This window comes from Trichoplusia ni, chromosome 3 (assembly GCF_003590095.1).
Source record: "Trichoplusia ni isolate ovarian cell line Hi5 chromosome 3, tn1, whole genome shotgun sequence".
Taxonomy (NCBI): domain Eukaryota; kingdom Metazoa; phylum Arthropoda; class Insecta; order Lepidoptera; family Noctuidae; genus Trichoplusia; species Trichoplusia ni.
In genome coordinates, this window is record NC_039480.1 from 7,184,687 (window position 1) to 7,207,361 (window position 22,675).

At 36.2% G+C, this 22,675-nt stretch overlaps 1 protein-coding gene across 12 annotated transcripts in view; it reads left to right on the forward strand.

The window, feature by feature from the left end:
• The first annotated feature begins 16 nt into the window (after positions 1–16).
• The window catches only part of LOC113491690 (CAP-Gly domain-containing linker protein 1-like), a 46,607-nt gene continuing 23,948 nt past the window's right edge, over positions 17–22,675 (forward strand). For 4 of the 12 annotated variants that reach the window (XM_026868797.1, XM_026868800.1, XM_026868802.1 and 1 more), the window contains exons 1-2: positions 18–437; positions 785–1,088. In XM_026868797.1, the coding sequence (XP_026724598.1) occupies positions 845–1,088 (244 nt within the window). In that variant the 5' untranslated portion in view covers positions 18–437; positions 785–844. Of the gene's footprint in view, positions 438–784; positions 1,089–13,550; positions 14,123–22,675 lie in introns of those variants that run through there. The other 8 variants (XM_026868799.1, XM_026868803.1, XM_026868804.1 and 5 more) reach the window with 5 other exon arrangements.

A 22,675-nucleotide genomic window follows, 5' to 3' on the forward strand; every position in this document is an offset into this window, starting at 1 on the left:
AATTGGTTTTGTGCACCAGGAATCCGAGATATTCACCTAAAAATAAACTTGAGACATACCTACAATAATACAACTAAACGTCACCGCCAAATCCGTGGTAAACAGTAAACACTAAAGAAAGAACAAAACGTAACTTTGAAGTTTGAAACGCGAAGGGAGGACGGATGAGTTTATTTAGTGCGTTGATGCAATTTGTTTTCTATTAGCAAACGCTTTCAATTTTTTAAATGTGGATTATATAGTGTAAATTCGATCTAGATTGGTGTTATACATTGTAAAATATGACATTCGTCCATTAGTAACATAATTAGATAATGTGTGTGTAGTGGCAGTGATAACGTCAACGGTCAAGCTCAGCTGGTCCCGACGAGCGGTAAAAATCTCGCGAGTTTTTCTTAGCCTTACAGGTAGCACTTTTTGTGCTCCATTTCTTCAAGGTATGCCGTTACATTTCTTTATCGATAACACGCTTGCTTAAATACACAACCTGTATGACATGCAGAAGTTAAATAACACGTAGAGTATGATTGTATATTTTCGATAATGTTATTATTTACGCGTGTTGTTTTATCCACGATGCTTTTGTTATAATAACAAGAAGGCTCTATTCGCTCGCACGAAATCGCGTAATTTTGTTTATTTTTATTTACAACGCACTGGCCGTGATCCAGATTACGTGTCGTCTATTGCGCGGGAACGCGAGATATTTTTAGTATATTAGTCGCACGATACTTTATAATGTGTCGTGTAACTAATTTTACTGTAAATGTATTGGTTTTTTCAGAAAAATAATGTAGCTTGACTTAACAGTGTCAGTTTGAAAGTGTTTATAAGTGATAACAAAATGAGTGAAATCCAAGAGACCCTACCGCCGGACTCGGCAGCTACTCCCCCCGCACCTCCGTCATCCACGTCGTCAGACAATGCATCAGTAGCCAGCACAGCAACCTCCACAGTAACCAAGCCAGCTGACTCCACCAGGCCTTCGTCTTTACCCAAACCGTCAGGCTTGAAGCCACCTTCCAAGATTGGACGGCTCTGCTCCAACTCTGCACCCAAACCTGCAGTACCCATCTCTCCTAGAAGTGGTGAGTGATTTAACATTTCCATGTTTTAAAATTATCCTTGCTTTTATTTATATTATATTAATGTTGTCCCAAAATAACAATATTAGGTAATCAAAGTAACATGTACCTAATACAAACTGCAGTTGACATAATATCTTTCTCGTTGCATAGTTGCCCTTCATGCAAATTTTGTTCTGTTCTAAGCAATGTTAAATGTTTCATAAATCATTTATTTTAAGGCAGAGTTTTGAGGTGATGGAAACACTTCTAACATTTATACAGTTAGAGCTATATAGTTAATAATCTGATGTGAAACCTTTTAACAGAGACACAAGGCCGATTGGTATTGGTATTTTAAATGGTATTATTATTACATCCTGTCAGTAAATCACTAGATAGATAGTAGTAATCTTTATATGAATGAAAACTTGAAACTTCAAGGAATATCATAATAGAATGTTTAAATTATGATTGTATGTTATTCCTTTAGAGTAGTTTGAATGCACAAATTTGCTATTCATGTTGCAATGCCTGGCCCAGTTACTGCACCGGCATATCACGATAATGCGTCGTAGTATGAATTGCGCGCACGTCGATTATTCAGACATATGCTAATCTAAATGTAAGAAGAACATATTAAATTAACTGGTCAATGTTCTTCTTTGGTCCAGTAATAATTAAATCGATATAAATAAAATATGATCAAACAATATAAACATCAATCTGTCTCTTCTCTTTTGAGCGACATTTTTCTGATCACTTCTACGTCTGCGTAAATATGATTCGATTTACTTACTACAAAAAATGACTGAAATCTGAGCTCACGAAAGTTAGACGTTAACAATTTATAACACTCGTTAAACATAGCGGAGATCATTCAGAAAATATCGAACATTTGATATCAGTACATTCTTTAGGTCATATTTACGTTATCAACAATTTGAGATTATTGAACGTCATTGTTATGAAATGCCTGTACCAACGTGTTTAATGGAGATAGCACGGAGCTGTTTACTAGAACACCTAATAACTGTAATACGTTTTGCGCTATGTCGGTACCGTCACCGCTTATTATATCGATGAGGTGCAGATGACCTCAGTATCAACAGAAGTCGCGAAGACATCGAAAATATACGACCTTGAGAAATATAAAACGAAAACCAGTTTTCTAAATAGTTGTTTATCGATTCGCTCTCGAATTCATTAATAGCAACGAATTAATAGTTTGGCTAATATCAATCAAATTCATATTAAGTATGTTGTTAAAATATTTGCTGAATGTGAAGTGTCAAAATATTAATATACGAGTTAGTGTTACACGCCTCATTTCGATTGAAAGTGAAATTACTTTTTTATTGTTTAGTATTTTTTCTCATGCTATGATATGGCTGTTGTTGAGTTTCTCCGGTCTTCGTTAGACGGCCGATGGTCGATTGGCGACGGCTCGTGACTTCGGACCACCAATCGTTGTCCGATTCGTAGCAGTAATCATCGTTTTCACTTTAAGGTGCATGAATAAGCTTAAAACCTCACGACTGTTGGACCGTCATTCAGATTCTTGTGTTAGTTTGTTTATTACAATCTATGCAGGCAATTTCTCAATATTTATTTGCCTTAAGAGGGTAAACTCGACTTCAGAGTATTTAACAGGGTTTCTTTACAGTTTAGCCAACCACCTATAAGAAATGGATCACTGTTTAAAAATTGAATCTACCATAAACTCCAAGATCATCACAAAAGGAATTCTCATAATATATACTTGTGACACAATGACATGTTATAATGCTATCAATAACAAATCATAATAAACAATAAGGGCTATGTGATCGACACTGCTGACGAAGTTTTGAACTGATGAAATTAATTTCATTGTGTAGTAATCCAACATTATTCACATTATCAATTGAAACGTTCGCGAAAACGCAGTACTGAATGCTATCAGCGTTTAGTTCCGGTTAAATGACCAAGGATTACAAATACGTGGTTTTTTTTTTTCAAATAAATTGTATGAACAACTTTATTCAGAAACAGGACTGTCACTAAACGTTTTAAATTAAATTCTAATTACCTCAACATCGTTAATTAAGAATCGGAATGACAATTACGCGGTTCAAATTCCGCATTCAAGTAAAAGCAGCCAGAGATATTTAAATACTCTTTTGTTATCTATAACATCTGAGTAGCCGTGACACACTTTTTATAACGTAACTGCTTTAGATAGTCATGTGTCAGTGCCTCCGCAAAAAATGATCCAGTTTTTAAAAGTAAACGTCAAGTGTTTGTAGTTTTTATGACTGGCCGCCAATTCCTAGCAGACTTGTAAAAAAATATTCCTGTTATAGTATTACCGGTTGTATTCGACCTTCATTCTAACGGGTCTGCTATACTTATTGTTTATACCGCCGACAACCGTTACGAAGAAACTGAAATGATAAATTACTTTTGTCTCTACTTAGATTCTAGTTTTATTTCTCATCGTGTAACACCTACGTCAGTTTATTTTTAGTATGAAAGCTATAAATAAGAGCTGCTTTATAAAACATGGTTATAACTCTGATGACTGAATGCTAGTTTTTGATTTAACGTTTTTTTCTAAACCAGAATAATTTTTGTATTATCATTTTTCCTCCTCAGCTGGATAAATGTTATCGTTATTATTAAGAGTATAAAAAATAAACATAGCATAGAATTAGATATAAAATAAGACTGTACCGGTAATAGCAATAAGCGGAAACATAACCACCTTATGTGGGAGTTATTGTTACTACATAAGGAAGCATATTGAATGGCTTTCATTCATATTTAGCATGGATAATAAACGCCGCTCCTTCACCAACACCAAATAGGTGTAATCACCTTTCTACTGTTTAAATAAATGGTATCGAGTACCACGAATAATCTGATTATTAACACTATTATACTTTCGATTGGACGTTGAACAATGAACGTTTTTTGACATTTAAAAGCTAATAATACTAGAACACTGTAAGTCTAGCAAACTTAAAAAAAAAATACCTTGAGGCCTTGATTGAAACTTTTTTTAATACAGGTAATACAATGTAGGTACCTTCTCTTGTGTCTCAAATTGTAGAGTAAAAAATATTTAAACACCGTGATGTCCGTCAAAGTATTTTTTTAAATAGCCTTTGAAACAATATCTTTCAAAGTTCTATTTCTTGAAACGGACTAAATCGAAGTTAAAAACGATCCAAATCCGAAGCTAATAATCCGTTACGTAGCCATAAAGGAAGAGTAAGCACAACATTAACTGCTGAGCAATTTCCTTTTTATTAGTGTACGAGTGTACGTGTCAAGGATAGCTGTTTCATCACTTACAAATGTTATGTTTCTTAGGATTCGTAGCTTAAGGCTCATCTAGACTAGGAGATAAATAATGTGCAAGTTTTAATCAGTATTATGTTAAAAGAAGATAAAATATGTTATAATTGAGACAAGCAAGAAACCTGTCGGGCACAGCAAGGTTTAGGAGGAAGGAAGAATGCCTGTCATAATTTATTTTTTGTGTAAACTCAATGATTTTCATGATCTAAGTTGATTTTTGTCATTTTAAAACTCTCATGCATTAATATTTCAATTTTCGTAGTTTTAATAAGTAATTTCGTACATGAATTCGTTTCGTACATTGCGGTACCACGCAGCTCTGGTATTAAAAGTGATATATCATTGCCGGCAATGTATCACAACTCGCTCGTAATTCCTCGCCACGTCTCAATGAGCCTTTAGAATAGCGTTTTCGTGTTTGGTTTTGTTTGGGTCTTACAATTCGACTTCTATTGTTCGTGCAGTTCACTTTCACCGGGATGACGTGCGCTTGCGCAGCGTCACCGTTCTCATCTCGCTTTAGTATACTTTTATCAAACGTTTAATACGAAATGCTTTTAAGAAATGGATATAAGGAAGTTAATATATATTTTCGGATCGAAATCTAGTTTAATTGTAATATTAAAAACAAAACAAAAGGTTATAAGGAACAGTTCTGATTAAATAAAAAATATTCTTAAACCAAACGACATAAAATAATAAAGATTTTAAAATCCTTATCTGGTTATAATTAGACATTTGTATTCATTTATATTTAATTAAATCTTAATACCGGAATGTAAATAACTTGTAACATCTTGAATGTTTAAAGTTGAAATTACTTGAGCGAAGGTCACAATTGTATATAAGGTAAATTTTGCTAGCTTTCAAAGGTTAGTATAAAGCCTTGGTCCCATGATTTCGTTACTTACGTGACCTTATTTGTCACCCGCATTCGTACCGACGATAAACGGCCGATTTCTGATTCCAATTTGCTATTTAAATTGCCTATTTAGAGATAGAATTCAATTTCCTAATCTCCATGAATATAACTTAAGGAAACAGTTTAATTAATGCTTAGATTTATCTTTACTATGTTATTAAATTGGTATCGATAATGATAATAAGATATTACTTAATAATAGATGAAAGTTATATTAATATTTTCAATATTTCAGTATTTTTATTCGGTAAATAGCTATCGATAGATGTGAACGCCAGCTGTGAGATGCTTCTAATGTTTTTGAGTTTCACAGTGTGACTAAAAACTAATTACATAAACAAACATCACTTTATTATTGCACAATAGACGGGCACACGTACAACAAACCATTGTGTGTGTGTCTATTTGTCCTTTAGTTTTATTGTATTGACAGTTGGATCACAGCTCTAGAGGGCATTACCTTCTTATTATTCTGCACAGGCTGTATAAGTTATTGGGGTTAACGGTCCGCTATAGTCGACGATAGGCTATCTGTCAATAATCATTCACAAATAATTTATTATTTTAATCGTATACACCGTAAATGTATTTTTGGTGATCATTAACCTTTTTTGTTAGCTCACCTTTCCAAATCTGCCCATTGAAATAAAAGCCTATTTTTAAAAGGGCGTTACCATTCAAATTTTAAAGTGGGAACTTTCTTATGATAATGGATTGACTGCTTCTGATTTCCATTCTTCGTAGTCTTTGAGATTTCTGGCGTTTAAAGCTCTTTCCTAAAAAGTTATTTCCCTTTCTTCTACTTGTGCAACTAAAAAGAAAAAAATAAACAACAATTGCACAATCTGGAATAAAAATAATTATTATTGCAAGTAGGATCATAGTAATTCAGTTCTTGCCGCCTCTCGTTTCTTCGTGTAACATGCAAAAAGGCATCGACAAATAACATCTTTTAAGTATAATTAGGTACAGAAATTACAGTCTGTTATCTAACCGAACGTAAAACGAATTCTTAATTGAGTCCTGGGCCACAATTGTACGTAATTGTCTCATTACAGAGCCCTTGACGTCCACAAAATCCTTCAGCTTGTGTTTTCTAGAGAAGTCTGTTTCTTTAGTGTTAGCAATATTTGTTCTTGGTTTATCATGTACCACTAGCAAATATTTATAAAAAATGTTGATATACTACATCTGAGTTAAGGTTGGTTCTATCTTATCTTGACAGCACTTCATAATAAACGCTTTTATCTCATAGTAACATACCAAGACGAAGAAATGCTAACGGCACCTGGCGACTTAGTGTGGTAAGTTCGTAATGCTTTCTAAACTCTGCCCATTGTTCAAGGTGTCGCATCAATCAATTGCCATGACTGACAGTTCAGTGCCGACCTACCATTAACGTTATCTGTGTCGAAAAGTGCGTGATGAAAATACTTTCAGTTTATTCGCGAAATTTGTCCTTGCAAACCCTTCCAAGTCGCCTAAAATATGGCTATTTATGAACTATAACTTTTTATTTCTGTAATAATAGTAGACAATAGATCATGTTGTTTGCTTTCTAGTTGACATTATGTAGTTCCTTAATATTATACAGCTTAATGTTACGATTTATTAGTATAGGATGTGGTAATCAAGAACTATAAAGCGACGCCGCTGATAGTATTCCCCGCCTGAGTTATACTCCGTCATGTTTCTCACTGCTTCATTTATTTACATTCCTCGCTAACTAGCACGACTAGCCAATCGAATTTCAAGATCGTTAGTTGGTTTATAATTATTTTATCTATTGAATTCAAGCTTCGGTTGTTCTGCTTACAATCAAAACAATATTGATTCTGCAAGTGGTCTGCCTTGAGCATAAACATTCTAGGATTGGAACGTTTAGTTTGACATTTCCATGAAATGTCAGCTATGGACTATGTGTATTGGTTAATTAATAAGTATGTTTTCATTTATTGCCAAGCCTCTTTTAACATTCAAATTAGTACAAGCCAGACTGTTTCTTCATAGATTGATGCTGTAAGGTAACATAATAATGATTAAACCGTTTTATTCGAATTCTAAGAAAGGGCTTATTGTATACTTCACTTATATCTATATTAAGTGGAAAAATGTAGGTCATAAGTATTCTTGAATAGCTGATGCTATGCGTAACATTTACTTGAACATTGCCATGCCATGCCGAACGATTATGCCCTCCCCAGAGTATGCAGCCTGAATGCCTCTGCCATATTTAGGGAACGGAATTGGGTTTCAGGTTCTTGACGTTCATTGAGCGCGAAACTGTTGTTAATTTGTGCTGTTATTCTCTGATTTATAACTTGTAGCCCTCTAGCTAAATATGGTAATACTGAAATATAAACAGTTCCCAAAGTTAAAGTTAATTTTAGCCTCTAAACTGTGTTAACCTTGACCAAATCTGGTTACTGACTTCGTTACCTTTGTATCCCAAAGTTTTACACGCTGGTTGATGGAAAACCTATGTCTGTTGTTTATGTCGTTGTCATTGCCGGCAGATAAGGTCAGGCTCTATTCTAAGCCTTTTCTAGGCATATTAGCTGACGTGTCCCGAAAATACATCTTCTTACGTACTTAATGAAGTATGTCATCTAAATCATCTATAAATCTGCGCACTTGACAAGTTAATTACGCAATTTTAATAACACAATACAACAATTAAATCCCAGCATGATTAGCTCGGTCAAGCTTGTTTTTCTCGTCATTTCTAGCAATCTATTAGCACGTAAACACGCTTTATATTAATCATAAAATATTACCGAAATATTGTATTCCCCGAAGAGGAGAGGCTTGCGAGGCGTAACGACGTCCTTATCTACCACCTGACTCAGATCCTCATCGGCACGGCTGTTTCGGTACGGACCTATCTCACCTGACACGGTGAAGGTCGGCCCCGCGTTGGCTAAGCACAGTTGTGTCCTCGTAGCTGCGATCAGCGGCGATGAACTCTCGCGTCGAGTTCTGGTTCGATCCATGGTCCCGGACGAAAGTTAGTGGGAAGGGGTTGACACCCTCTGCGAAGAAGTCATGTTGGCAAAAAAGGCGGCTGAACAGTAAAGGAAGAGACACTCGCGTTTCAGCTGCTGCGGAAGATCCTTTACTGTCGGGATCCACTTACCATTTCCGGCCACGATTGATGGATAGCTTACCGCGCGATCAGAGCCAGGCCCGCACAGGACTGCGCGTTCAGATATAAAAAATGCCAGCATGCTCAGAGGGTAAATTAGGATTGATGCCTGCCAAGCCAGTGGGATTTTCTGTAGCAGTTACCGCGGTCCCGCTATACAAAGGCCAAAAGAAATAACATGGGTGGATTTTAGTAAAAATTCAGTAATTTCAGTAAAAGTCTGATACTCTTTTTTGCTCGACCTAAAGCGGGAGGAGTCATTTGATGATTTCCCATCCGGAAAGATTACTCACCGAACTCCATCATTATTGAACGAGTAACGTGTCTTGTTATTCTTTACAATAATAATTATAGATAAACGTTAATACTTACTCATGGGAATTTATACTATCTATGCATGATGTCTAAGCACACGGGAAAACGAAGTATAGGTATGGAAATCATGGAAATTTTTATTAATTAATATCGATAATTTCTTTCTGAAATAACAATTTTATTGTGACACGGGCACAATGATTGCTGCGGTTGCTTTATTTTTAACCAGAACAGCTAAATATAAATATTGAACAATCGATCTCTATTGAGAAATGTTACGATGGTTTTAATGATGCAACAGCCTAATCGAAAATGCTTTTATCGCTAACTCGAAACATTAATAATACATTTCTTTTAACTTGTGACGAAATCGTGTCGTAATACTAAGCTGATAATATTAGGTAGTGAATAGGAGCATCAAATCAATACATGTTGCATTTTTGTAACACTGGATTAAAAAACTGACCAAGTGCGAGTCGGACTCGCCAGCAAAGCGTTTCCTACCATCTTCTTCGAATCTAATATATAAAATTCCCGTGTCACGATGTTAGTTACCGTACTCCTCCGAAACGGCTTAACCTATTTTTACCAAATTTTATATGCGTATTCAGTAGGTCTGAGAATCGACTAAAATCTATTTTTCCATACCCCTAAGTGATAAGGGTTGCTCACGCTAAAAAAAATATCTTATTTTTTGGACGAAATTGTTTGTTTTTATTTTTTAAATTGTGGCATAAAAATACATAAAACTAGAAAAAAAAATCAGCAAAACAACGATTGCTGGGTCAGCTAGTTATTTATAAAAATGGCAAAACAAACAAGTAATTTTGTTTCCATTCTATTTTGTACATTTTGTACTTCTAGGAGCAACAGAAATGTATCACCTGCGAAACTGTTATATATTTAACAGTTATGCAGATGATCGACGACGACAAACAGGCAATCACTTGGCAGACAGACAGGCAGACTTATAGGGCTTTTGTTTTAGCCTTCAGGGAAGAAACCCTAAAAAATGGATCATTAAATAAATTTATTACACAAATCTTGTCTCGGAAATGGAGTCATTAGTTGCTCTTATAATTCAAGGTCTTCGTTGCATTATTCATCCGCAGTGATATCATACTCAATCCTACATAATATCCTTTGTAGGATTGGCTACATCCACTAACTCGAATTACGCGACGAATACTAGAAAGTGAACCATAAGCAAAATTGAAAACCGCGACTTTTATTGTATTGTCCAACTTTTTGTTTTAATTACTTTCCGCTGTTACATATCTATATTTTTTATATCCTGTTATAAATTTCACACATTAAAATGTTAGTCTACGTATAAACGTTTCTCAATTAAAGTGCAACGGACACTAGTCGTTATTTTATGATGTAAGTTCTGCGTATAAGTTGGCAACATCCTGGTGTGTTCGGCGAGCGGGTGTTGCCCGCAGGTGATCCGATATTCCTGTAACTCGAGTATGTTGAAACCATTACTGGAAAGTGTTCCGGTCTGCCGGCCGTTGTCTCCGTGACGCTCAAACGCAGGTGTGGAAAATCGTCACAACAATAAGTATAAATTCAGATTACCGTGTCTATATGCGCATAATTTCATTGTTTTTCTTGGCTGTGTCTGCTTAGATTTTCATGAGGCGTCATTAAGTGGATGTTAGATGTATTGCTTGAATATACAATTACATGTTGTTTTCAAAACATTCGGACCGGGTTTCGACATTGATTTAAGAGCACTTTTATTGCTTTATGAATATGTGATAGCGTCTGTAAATCTTGCGAACAGAATTAGTTTAAAATTAGGGCTTATGATAAGCTTTACCTAACGAGTAAATAAGGAAAGCTTTCCCTCAAATTGTGTCGTTTGATTTATACCCCTGGCTCGAGCGTCCTTTGTTATAACCGTAATGACACTACAGCATCAGACAGTCTACGTCATTGGTTTTTTTTATGAATAATCGTAAGAATTTTCCTGTTCGACCACAAAACATTTCACTGATATTCATAGGGTGAAGAGAGAAAAACACTCATTACTTTTGTTGTACGGCCTACAGGTAAATTTTATCCTAGAAATGGAATATCGTAAAATAATATTTATTATCAAGCAAAGCAATCTAAAACTAATTACATGAGTTAAGTTCTACGGGTAATTGCTGTACTTACACATCTGCAGGTTTGATTCATTAATTTATTGTAATGGGCGATGAAAGCGTTGTGCAATAACTATCGGTACCTTAGGTTTATCTACTTCGATCGATAGAAATAATAAAAACCGTTAAGCACGTATTTTACCCTAGCATTACCTAGCCCTAGCATGCGTTTAACTATCACGTAATTCACGTATAGGCAACGATTTAAACGGAATGCCGGGAATTTCCCCGCTTGTACTCATTAGTAATTTAACCGCTATTACCATTTATCGGCCAGTACAGTTACCCGATTAAATTTGCTCATAAGGAAATGATTATATATTTTTTAAATTCAATATCAAAAAAACATCGGACAACTCTCTAAGTAAACACATTTATATTTATCCAAGGTTTTTGTGTTACGTGTCTTGGAACAGGATATGGAATGAGATTGTAATACCTCCGTACGTAAGAACAAATGAACAGCAAGCGCCGTGTTACGGTAACGCGATATCTTAATTTCACATCAGCTTCTGTGGAGCGCTCAATGTTAATGCTGAACATAAAATCTTCACCATAAAACGCGTATCATTTAAAACGATTTTCTTTTTATTTAGCGTAATAAAATGCAGTTTTATTTCCGATGTAAGTTGTCCACTTTTCCATTAACTAGCTGCCTGACCTTTTTGCTGGATGTTATGTCGATGCGTTTATCAACAACGGGTTATAAATTAATCCTCGCAGGGCAAGGAACATGAGCGCTACGTGCCTTCCGCTGTAAACTCAGCCCATTGGCGAGTCTGATGGATTGTTTGGATTCCAATCTATCGGTCAAAGCCCTCTTTTTAAGTCAATAATTAACTACAAAATATTTGCAGTCTTACTCAACTAATAGGAACATAACACCAGCAAACCGCCGATTTGTCAAATATTTTGCGCTGCACGCAAAATAATGCACATTTTGTATTAAAATATTCGCTAAGTACGTCATTAGCCAAGTGTTTGTGTTTATTTTTTACCAAGTCCAGTATTTGTTCATTAAGCAAGTTAATGTTAACACATGTTGTAAGAAACTAGTTTGTTGAACGTTATTAACGGAATACGTTCAGATAGGTCTGATATCTACCAGATTGGTACACGCGCAGTTTTAAACCTATTAACCTATTTATTATCTATTGCCTATCCTATAGACTTATTAATTTTCGTCTCATCAAATATGCTATAGAAAAAGGGATTATAAACGACAAAGGACTGTGTAAACTATGTCGAGTAATGCCCCAAGTTTGTGAAGATTATTCAAAACTCCCAGCCGGCATGCCTCAACTGCCTCAAGGGGCGAATAGCACGCGCTCTTAAGAGCTGAGTCAGCGTCATCTCACGTCGGTTCGTGCCTCCGGGACGTGGGATAAAATCACCCACTTCCTCTCAGAATTTCAATTTTATTGTTTTGATAAATTGGCTAAATCACCGCAACACATAGGGTCGTTCACATTGCGAATTTTTGCTAATTTAGCGTGTTAACAAAACTGCTACAAGAGTTTCGTAATATTGTTATGCAGAAGTACTGTGAATGCATAGCTAAGGTTGGTATTCACGTGGAACTATGGTGAAAGGAAGCTTAAACTTTATTGTCTGGTGTTGCATAAGTTCGCTGACCACTCTAAAACATGTCTGTTCCCGCTGCCTTGTCCGAATCTACTTTCCGACTGTAAATTAGTTTCTTGTTAGGTCACCGTATGCTAAGTGAAAGGTACTTGTGTTTACAGAATTGTCACAATCAATTACCTGTCCGAACAGGAGTCTCTTAAAAACAAAAGAAGTTTTCGAAAGAAGAGTGAATCATTTGACCTCCAGTGGTCGCTTTCTTTGACCTGTTAGAAACCGTGTCTCGTCCAACCTTCATGTTCGTTTTTGTCACGAAGAACGTTTAGTATTTTAGTCATGGATTAAGCTTCAGACATTGACTATCGGTCGAAATTGATTGGAAAGAGTAACAGAGGGTTCAAGTGAAATGTTTGAATAGTGCAATCCCTGTCTATTTGCCGATGAGTAACATTTCGCAGCACGCGCGTCTTATCGCACCTTAGCGCGCCTTTATCTTATCATTATTTATAGAAAAGACAAATAATTTCATTGTAGCTCTTATACTTTGACCATGTGCTGATAAAATACTCAGTAACAATTCTAGGTATTCTGTTCGAGAAATATAATTATTTGAACATAACGCTTTCAAATTTTGACAAAGATGTTTCCTTCCGGCTCTTGATTTCGTCAGATCATCCATATAATCGAAATCTCTCCCTGCCTTAAGCAAGCTGCTGTTGACTCAGAGTTCCTTTACAATTATCTTTGCCGCAAAACAGCGGCGCGGTAGGGTTTGACGAAATTGTATAAAGTTCAAAAGCAGGAAAAACTTGAAAGAAAACTTTGAAGTACTAGGATATTTTGTGTGGTACCAACCTCGAAATGATTTTCCTTTTCTAGTACGTCCTTGAGTTGGGTTTTACGAGTGAAACATTAATCGATTTATTTAAGTAGAGGCGTACTTAACACTTCTTGTTTTGTATAGCTGTTACTGTTCCACTGAAAGGCAAATGCCTGCTTTTTTGAATAAATATGAGTTACAGTACTAAGCCTGTACATAGTAACCAATTAAAAAGAAAGTATATGAGACAAAATTGTGCAAAAATATCGAAACACCGCTACATTTAATCCATGTTCTCCAACTAGCTCTACATATTTTCCGCGAGTAATTAAAACAAGAACCTAGCTATACGGCGTACATATTAATGCTTTAATTCCATCTGAACCTTATCTTACCTGCACAAGGCAGTACTTAAGCAACCTCAATTACCCAGAACAACGCAAGTGGCATCGTGAATTTAGTATCTAACTCGGCGGGGGTGGTGCGCGCCGGGAAAACAAAAACAAAGCGAGGCAGAGGTGCGCGAGGGCGGCGCGGCGCGGTGTAGGCCGGCGCCGGCCGACAGTGCACGCTCGACACCCGACACAGACGCGTGTCCACACGACAGCCGCGCATCTGCAACGCGCAGGATCGCCGAAACCCGAACGCCGAACATAAATCTCAACCGCTTCGCCTCCTCCTCGGATATACAGAAGTATTGAAGAATTTCTTACTAGAGCATCTCTGTAAAGTGAACGTTTAAGATGCCCGTCGAAACGAAAATCAGTTTTTCCGGTGAGTGAAGACCATTCAGTTACCTTCGGTCTAGGCGAACTTAGAATCCAAAGTTTACAGAAACGAGTTTGTGTTAAATATGCTATCAATACCACACATAAGTATAGATGATCTCATCTACTGATTAAGTCGCAGAATTATTCAATATTATTGTTTATCACATTAAAATAAGTTTTGTAACAAAACAAGTACCTAAAGACTCATTTGCAATTTAAAACTTTGCGGAATTCCTTACAAATAATTCGTGCGCGTATCTTAACGATATACGCATAACATTATGCAACTTGAAATTTCTACTTATTGTAAGGCACGTTCATATTACGTACTTTTAAATAATGCTAATAGACGCTAAATGATAAGCAACCATAACTCTACAGAAATAGAACAACGTTGCAACTTCGATACGGACAGTGCATCTTTATAAGAACTGCATGTTGCATCCGTTTTCGGTAGTTGAAAAACCACTTCAAAGATTGTGAAGTGGTAGGAACTATTAGAGACATAAATGTACTTACGGTTATTTGATTGATCTACAACGGTGGTCTATCGAATATCTTATCATTAGTGTGCGATAATATTGAAATCCATTAAGGTTCTCCATTTTGGGCACTAGAATGACATCCTGATCTCACTGTGATTTGCGGCAATTGTACTTCTGTAATAAACAAGTAATGGCCTATCTAAATGTTATTTCATAGTTTTGTTTTTCTATGCAAAATCCATTTTGGATCCGAACTGGTTTAGGGTTGAGCTTGAAAGTTAACTTTTCATTGTATTGTTCCCATGAGGACTTGGAATGACTTGGAAAATAATAGATTTTAAATAATAAAGATTTATATCCGGATAGGGATCTCTAAGAAGAATGGTTTTAGGCTCAGCGAAAATATACTTACAAAAATAAAAGGAAGTACAAATAGAGTAACATGTAGAGCAGTTAATTGCTGGTGAACTTCATATGGAAAGGGAAAACTTTTTTCTATGTAAAAGGACTTTTTCAATGGTGGTCTGTAATAAAATACCGAAGACCTTCTCTGGAACGTTATCGAATTTGCGGCTCTGTGACGTCTAGACAGTGGATTTTAGAATCCAAACAAGTGGTGACACGAGACAATGTGTTACATTCAAAACAATACGGTTTTCATATTTAGATTTTAAATTTAAATAAGTTCGTGATTCGTGACTTTAGTATGATCTCATAGATATTGTGGCTTTTGCCTACCTGTTATTCTCACTTATGCTCCCGCGCACATATTAGGACAAATGGACTTGATAACATGGAGAAACTACTGTTACAATTGTGTTAATGAGGGTATTTCTATGCCTATAACTGTTTTATCAATCCTTAAATTTGTCTCGTTTTATTATAAACTTTCTCGTTCCACATAGTTTATTTATTTATTATTCAAATTCGTTCTGAGTACTTTAGAATGTTTTATAAAGTGAGACAAGATAGTAACCATTTAAATAATGGCGAGCATTAGATTATATGTTGCTCGTTACCACTAGCTGTGACCTGGAATAAGCATGTAATTAGGGCCGTGATAAATGTAGGAAATTTTGGTCTGAGAATATTTTATTCATGATTGTAATATACATTTTCACTGCGTCACATTAAAAGTTTCAGACGTTTGTTTGCCCAAAAGCGTCGGCGGCATAGGGTAGTTAGCACAATTGCGCAATGTTTCAAACATTTTAGAGTATAAACTTTGTGGCTTAAAGGCGTGTCCCGTACCTCCCCCATTTTGCGTACCTTGTACTTAGCATACAAACCCCCCTTCAGTTTAACTGTAAAATATTACAACACTTCTAAACAATTTCAGTTTTTAACTTGTCGGTCTGGCAGCTGCCTTCGTCAGGCTCAGTTATATTGTTTGTCTAACAAATTAATTGTTGTTTTCACTTCGTACGACTGTATGCTAACCTTATTTGCACTTAAATAAAAACTTGTTGTAATAGCAGTGTTACCTTATATTAAATCAATGTTGGTGGTCGACATTAATTTCCTAAGCGTCGGTTTATTGTTACACGTTTACCGTGACCGCTGGTCCGATGCACTTATAGCTGTTACTCACTTAATGATTTTACTATTGCAGTGTCGCACGCACTTAACCTTGTTTGGCTCAACTAGTTGACATGCCATCGCAAACCATATCTGCATCCTGGCCTTCTCGAAGCCACATACAAATCATATCAGCGAAATCAAAACAAAAACGTCGTCCATTCGAATTGTTTTTTTACAGGAAAAGGATACGCTAAATAGTGTTACGTTACGCATTAATTTAACAAAATTCATATCATCCTACTAAATGTTATCAATTGTCATGCCTTCTATTGTTAGATAAATTCAAAGCTGGATCGTGCAAATGTTGTTCATATACTTTATTTATCGTTTACCAGTACGGCGTACCGTATCTGTTTACGCTACAGCCTTGTTAAGTTGCGTAATAATTGTATTTCTTTATCATTTTCTATTCTGTATAGCGTGACACACGTCATGTTCCTAGCTTAATAATACAAGCTAATACTACTCAACTATTCAGTCGCTGTTGTTGTTATTGGCCGTAAAACATTGCCTATTGTGTGATAAAAAATGTTACCAAGTACTCAAGGTTACCTTCCTGAACGGATTCTGAAATGCTAAAGGAATGGTATTCGTATTAATTAATGTTAATTTGTTCGAAGAACTATGTAATATCTCTTAGAAACATATTTCTCGGTATAAATATCACGAACGTAACTGTATATCACATCAAAATGACGATAAATATCTTCCGGTGTACTGGTTTGTAGTTGATCTTTCCGAGAATCTTCCTCATTTCGAATGCGAAAACCCATTTCGGTGCGGTCACGTTCCGTATGTTCGCGATAACATGTCGTGTGTCTCGTTGTCAACGTGAAGGTAAATGAAGTACCTGCCGCGGTACCCTGTCGACTTCCTGTCTCTTATCCTTATCGGAGATGTGCTCTTCGAGTTGAAATTGCTCAATTACAACAGCTAGCATTGTTGTCGGTCAACCGTGGCAAAACTACATAGCAGGTGACCTGCACACTACGTGATTTCTTTACTTAAACGAGATAAATGCCATCATCTCAAGTGCACTCGAATGTTCCATATTTTCCTTATTTTAAACTTAAAGTTATTTTAAACGTATTGTTTTTGTCACCACTTTAAACCAAGCTGTGTCTGCCTTGAACCATAGATTAAATTTCGCATCGATAGCGATTCTTCTCGAGCGTATCAGACCGAACCAAACATGTCTCAGTAATCAATCGTCGTTCATCGGCTTGTCTTACATGATATTTTTATTATGAAATTGAGATGTATTTGTTTAAACGCTAAAGACGGCGACACGCCCGCCGCGTCGTGATTAATAGCTGACCGTATTATATCATCGTATAGGATAACGTGTAATTGCTTAATAAAGGGTTACGTCCTACTTCTAAATCTATGTTACAAAGCAAGATACAGGACATCCCGTTTTTACTATGTCATCGTTACCATGTATGTGGCCGAGTGATTGTTTGCGACGGGATGCATCTCACGTGACGGCCTCATGTGTGGTGCCATCTTTTAACGTAAGTTAATGTTTATTGTCTTAAATTACCATCCTCGGAGCGGAGCGTTCGTCATTCAGTTGACAAGCGAGTTTTTTGTTGTCACCGGCGCCAATTGATATCAGTGAAAAACACGTCTTACAGATACAGACTGCTGATTCATTTACTGGTTTGTCTCGCTGCGATTGATTTCAATGGCACATGTAGTAAACATTACATAACATTCGAAAAAAACTTAATTTAATAAATTATAAGATTATTGTTGATCTACCAGTTATGAGCTTCCTTAATAAAATTACTTTTGTATTTCTTAATAAATCTATTTTTATCTTCGTAGTAACATGGTACTATAAGGGTCAAGATTACTGAAATTAAGTATTGAAGCGAAGTAATATGATCACATGATGAACATTGGACATCGTTTATTTGCCCGGTATATAGGTACCTGAAGTCTAAACAACATTGCATGACATGTTTTGCGCAGCATATTACTCAAAGGTTGAGATCATACGTTTTGAGATATACGTGTGAGTTAGGTAGTAATGACACTGCTTAAGATAATACTAGTGGTTTACAAGCACAACATAAGCTGCTACTACAGGTTCGTATACCATTGTTCATTGCTTTATGACTTGTGAACAAAACTTGTTAAAAAACGGATAGAGTTATCATGCAAAATGTATTTTTATTTTAAATGTCGGTTTGGTCTGGAGTTCAGCCAAATACGGCACTATATTTCTAGATATACTTTACAGTATAGCACTTTTATAGAGTAGGTCGGGCGTTAGGCTTATTTATGGATGTCGACATAGGCGCCCGACTGTCTAGACCCTCTCGCTTACTGGAGCATTTCCTTTAATCCCCCTTCTCGTGGATGCACTGCTCTATTGGGGGCGAAACAAAAGAATAAATCCCTTTCTAGACGGCAATTCATATTTGTTGCCAAGCTTTCCAATTGCGTTAGCTTTCTCGTCTTAACTAGTCGTAAGTTTAGCTTAACAGCCGATAACCCAATAGCTACGAACTAGAGCACTTTATCTAGGCAGATTTATTGGTCTTCCGTCTAAGTCCCCATGACTCTACGCCCACGGTCCTATCGCCTTATCTAGGGAATGTTTACATGACGGAAAACTTGAGAAATTAGGTCTCCTTAATTATAATTGAATAATGATAACTGATAAGATATCTCTAAGGACGTGGACAAGGCATGTTAAGCTAAGTAGAGCTGCATTAAGTTTCATTTTCCGAATAGAATATGTGAATGAATGAAAAAAGCAAGTTACATACGTCGAATGTACTTCTGAAGGACATGGCTACTTGGTCATCGAGCATACAAATAGTTTCCTACATAACTGTTTACTGTGTCTATTTGTTTTCTTCGATTATTTGATTCGTCAACAAACCAAATATTATTCATCGAGCCTTGTAATTTCCCATAACACGAATAGGTACACTAGTTATATAGTTTGATACATAACTTGTGACACGAAAGAATAACGTGACAATAACAACAAATACCAACTATTAAATACTTTATGGCGACTATTATACTTCGGTTTATGACCACCTCTTTGCTTGAAATAGCATCATAGAGATAATAGACATCTCTCTAGAAACTGATAAAGGAGCAGAGGCGTCATGTTAAATATTCTATTGAACGTTTAACACACAAGTTCACCTTAGCACGAATTATCAACCATTTATAGCTACGACAAAACGCCTTCGCAAATAATCGACAGTATAAGACTAAATATGAAAATAACATCCTGCATATCACTCGTATATGTATTGTTCGCCGTGCGTAGTACTGCTCGATGAAACTCTGCAGAAAAATCAGTTTCTCATTTATGTAAATTGGAGATAAGAAAAATAAGCCCCAGACACATGCTGTACCTATTTGCTTTAAAAAGTGAGAACTATTTCGTCATAATTATAAGTCTGAAGACAGAATTATGATTTGGTCCAAAACAGATACATCCTATTAGTTATGTAATAACTTGCTTCTAATGAAGTAATTATCATTGTATTCATTCGTAACTAATAGTTACACCTGTTTCAAATGTGGTATGGTGATTTTTGTAATCTATTATCTATTCATAGTGTGGGCGGTTACATTCATGTAGATACCAGTGTAGATTGCTCTATTGACAAAGCACTTGCGTCAGATGAGTGTTAAGACGCACTCAAGTTCAAGGCGGTACGAATCGCGCGGAAATTCCAACTTGCTCTCTAGAAATATCCTTCTGTATGAAGCCGATGACTATGTATAAAGCGATCATCTTTTCGGTTGAAAATAACATATTTTGCATTTTATCGATAACGCTCCATAACAATAGTTGACGCGTAACTTATTCGACATCAGCAATATGTATACAGTTGGCATCCAAGGCTTTATTCCATGTATCCATACCACAGGCATGTAGTAACACCGCTGATTCACCTTGTTTACGCGGTACTTAAGAGCTAACGACACTTTACTTATGGCTAAAGGGCTTGCCCCAGAATTTGCTCTGAAAAGATTCAAAGTTGACGTCATTCTCACGCCATCAGCATAAATTTGTACACCCGGGCACTCGAATGGTGTCCAAAATAGTATTCATTAGCACCTCATGTTAATAGATATCATTACATTTTAGTAGATAATAAATTTGACGTGTAAGGTATGACATTACGTGCTATCTGCAATCTTAATATTAGCGTATAAATGTATAGATATTTTAGTTCGTACATTGAGTAAATAAAGATAATTTGAGTAATTTCCGCGCCCTGCAAACTTTACGTTTGATGCATTTATCATGGGCCGCGATAAGCATCGGCATATCTATCTGCAGCCGTGAGAACTTCGTGACTAGGCCCACACGTAACTGTTTCGCTTCCAGTAATGCCAATGCCAATTGCATTACAGATATCAAGCGTAATAATGCCATTAACCGTTTGAAATTCTATCTTTATCCTCGCATTTATATCTATGAAATTCTTGAGAGTAATGAACATCTTGAAATCAATAATCGATCATATTTTGTTTTATGGGAATATTTGTATTATTATCCAATACCATTTCGAAGTCTGGGTTCAAGGCCTTTTACATTCGAAACACGATCATTGCAACAAGCCATAATTTTCCTTCAACCAATTCTTAGAGGAGCCGAGAATCTACGATTTTCTAAGTCTGTTTCAGATGAAATACATTAGCATAACAATAACTTACGTAGCATGTGACATATATGTATGTATATAGTTCATCAATGTTTATATTTCTTGGCAGTCTTTACCAAAGAGGCTTGTATATTTATTCATATTCTCAGATACAACATTATTATGCTTATGGCCTGTTATAAGAAAACTAGCTAACAATAACGGACTTATATGTTCGAGGAACTATTCAAAGCTTATTCACGCAGAGAATTTCATTAAGAACTATCCCTACAACTTTCCGCCATCTCCGATTCCAGTACAAAAGCGTACTAGTTTACCGTTATTAACAATTGATGTTTTCCATCTGGTATCTGGAGCATTCAATAATTTAGTGAAACCACATCATGTAAACAGTTTCAAGAGTACAACTTTCGACGTATTAAGTTTTCGTTCGGAGCGAAAGGCTCGATCTGTTCCACCCGTTTGGTATTCCTTACTGCATTGCCACTTACTCTTTTGGATTAATTATCATCATTTAGCGAGTGTGACGATCCACAATTAGCATGCCAGGTGTGGTGTTGGTGCGGCTCATTACGCTCCATTATCGTACCGGGAGCGGACGTGTCCTGATTGCCGATTGAATTTCATACCATACACGATACTACTATGGGAGACCCCAGTGTACGGCGGTCTCGATCAATCTTTAATACTACATTATTCATTATAATGGAACTTAATTATTTGTAATGGGTATGTTGATCTATTAAATAGATAACTCCTACAAACGAGCCACGTTCCGTTTAAGCTAATCAACCGTGACAGGCGCAAATGTTTGCATTCTATGTAACTCACTCGTGGTCACTAGATTTACATAAACATTATTAAATTGACCCAGTTTGTTACGATATTACTATGCCGTTATCGTGTCGCAGATATTGAAAATGCCATGATCTTATTGATAGCACCGCCACCTCCATCATGGCCAATTACCAAGATTGAAACAATGGTTAATAAATCGTGGACAGGATTCGGGTCATAATAAACATCAGTGCGTTGAGTGACATAACTTACCTGTTATTATGGTCAGATGTTAAAGTTGAGCCTTTTATAAATTCGTTTTGGTTTTTAATGATCCCTATAAGGCATGATCAGTCTTTATTGTCATTTGCCAGGGAATACAAATTGGTGTATCGGGTCTTTTTGTTTACGTTGGTTGTTATTATAGGTGGCCCGTTGTTATAAGGTAGGACCAACATTGTCCCATACTTGATCATGAGTCACGTATTTATAAACATATGTAATTATTATGTCACATATTGTAGCCTCTTGACCAATAAATATCTCTGTTATGATAATGTTGCTATAATTAATTGCTCAAAATATAAGTTCGATGAATCATTGATACGTATTGATATGGAGATGGTATCGTTGCCATTTCTCACTGGCGCGTTATGCATAGCTGGGATCGCGGTAGTATTCTGGACGCCAACTCGGTCACACAGACTATTTTTGTTTTAAAGTTTAGTGAACTAATCTAAGACTCCTTCGTTTATGGCCTAGGGTAGCCTTGAACGCACGCAAAAGATTTTCACTAGTGAGTGAAAGGTGGGAAATGAGAGCATAAAGTGATATCAAATCGTCACGCAACAAGAGTGACTAAAGTACTGTGCGTGACAGATAACATGCGTAAATGTATTGTCAGTTGATTCCGATAAACTTTAAATGTGCAATCAAATTAGAAAACTTTATATAGTTGGAATTTAACGGTACATCACAATTCACTCTACATGAATTTTGATTACTGTGAAATCTTGTAACGAAGCTGCAATTACTAAACTAAACTAAGTAATTGCCGTTGAGAAT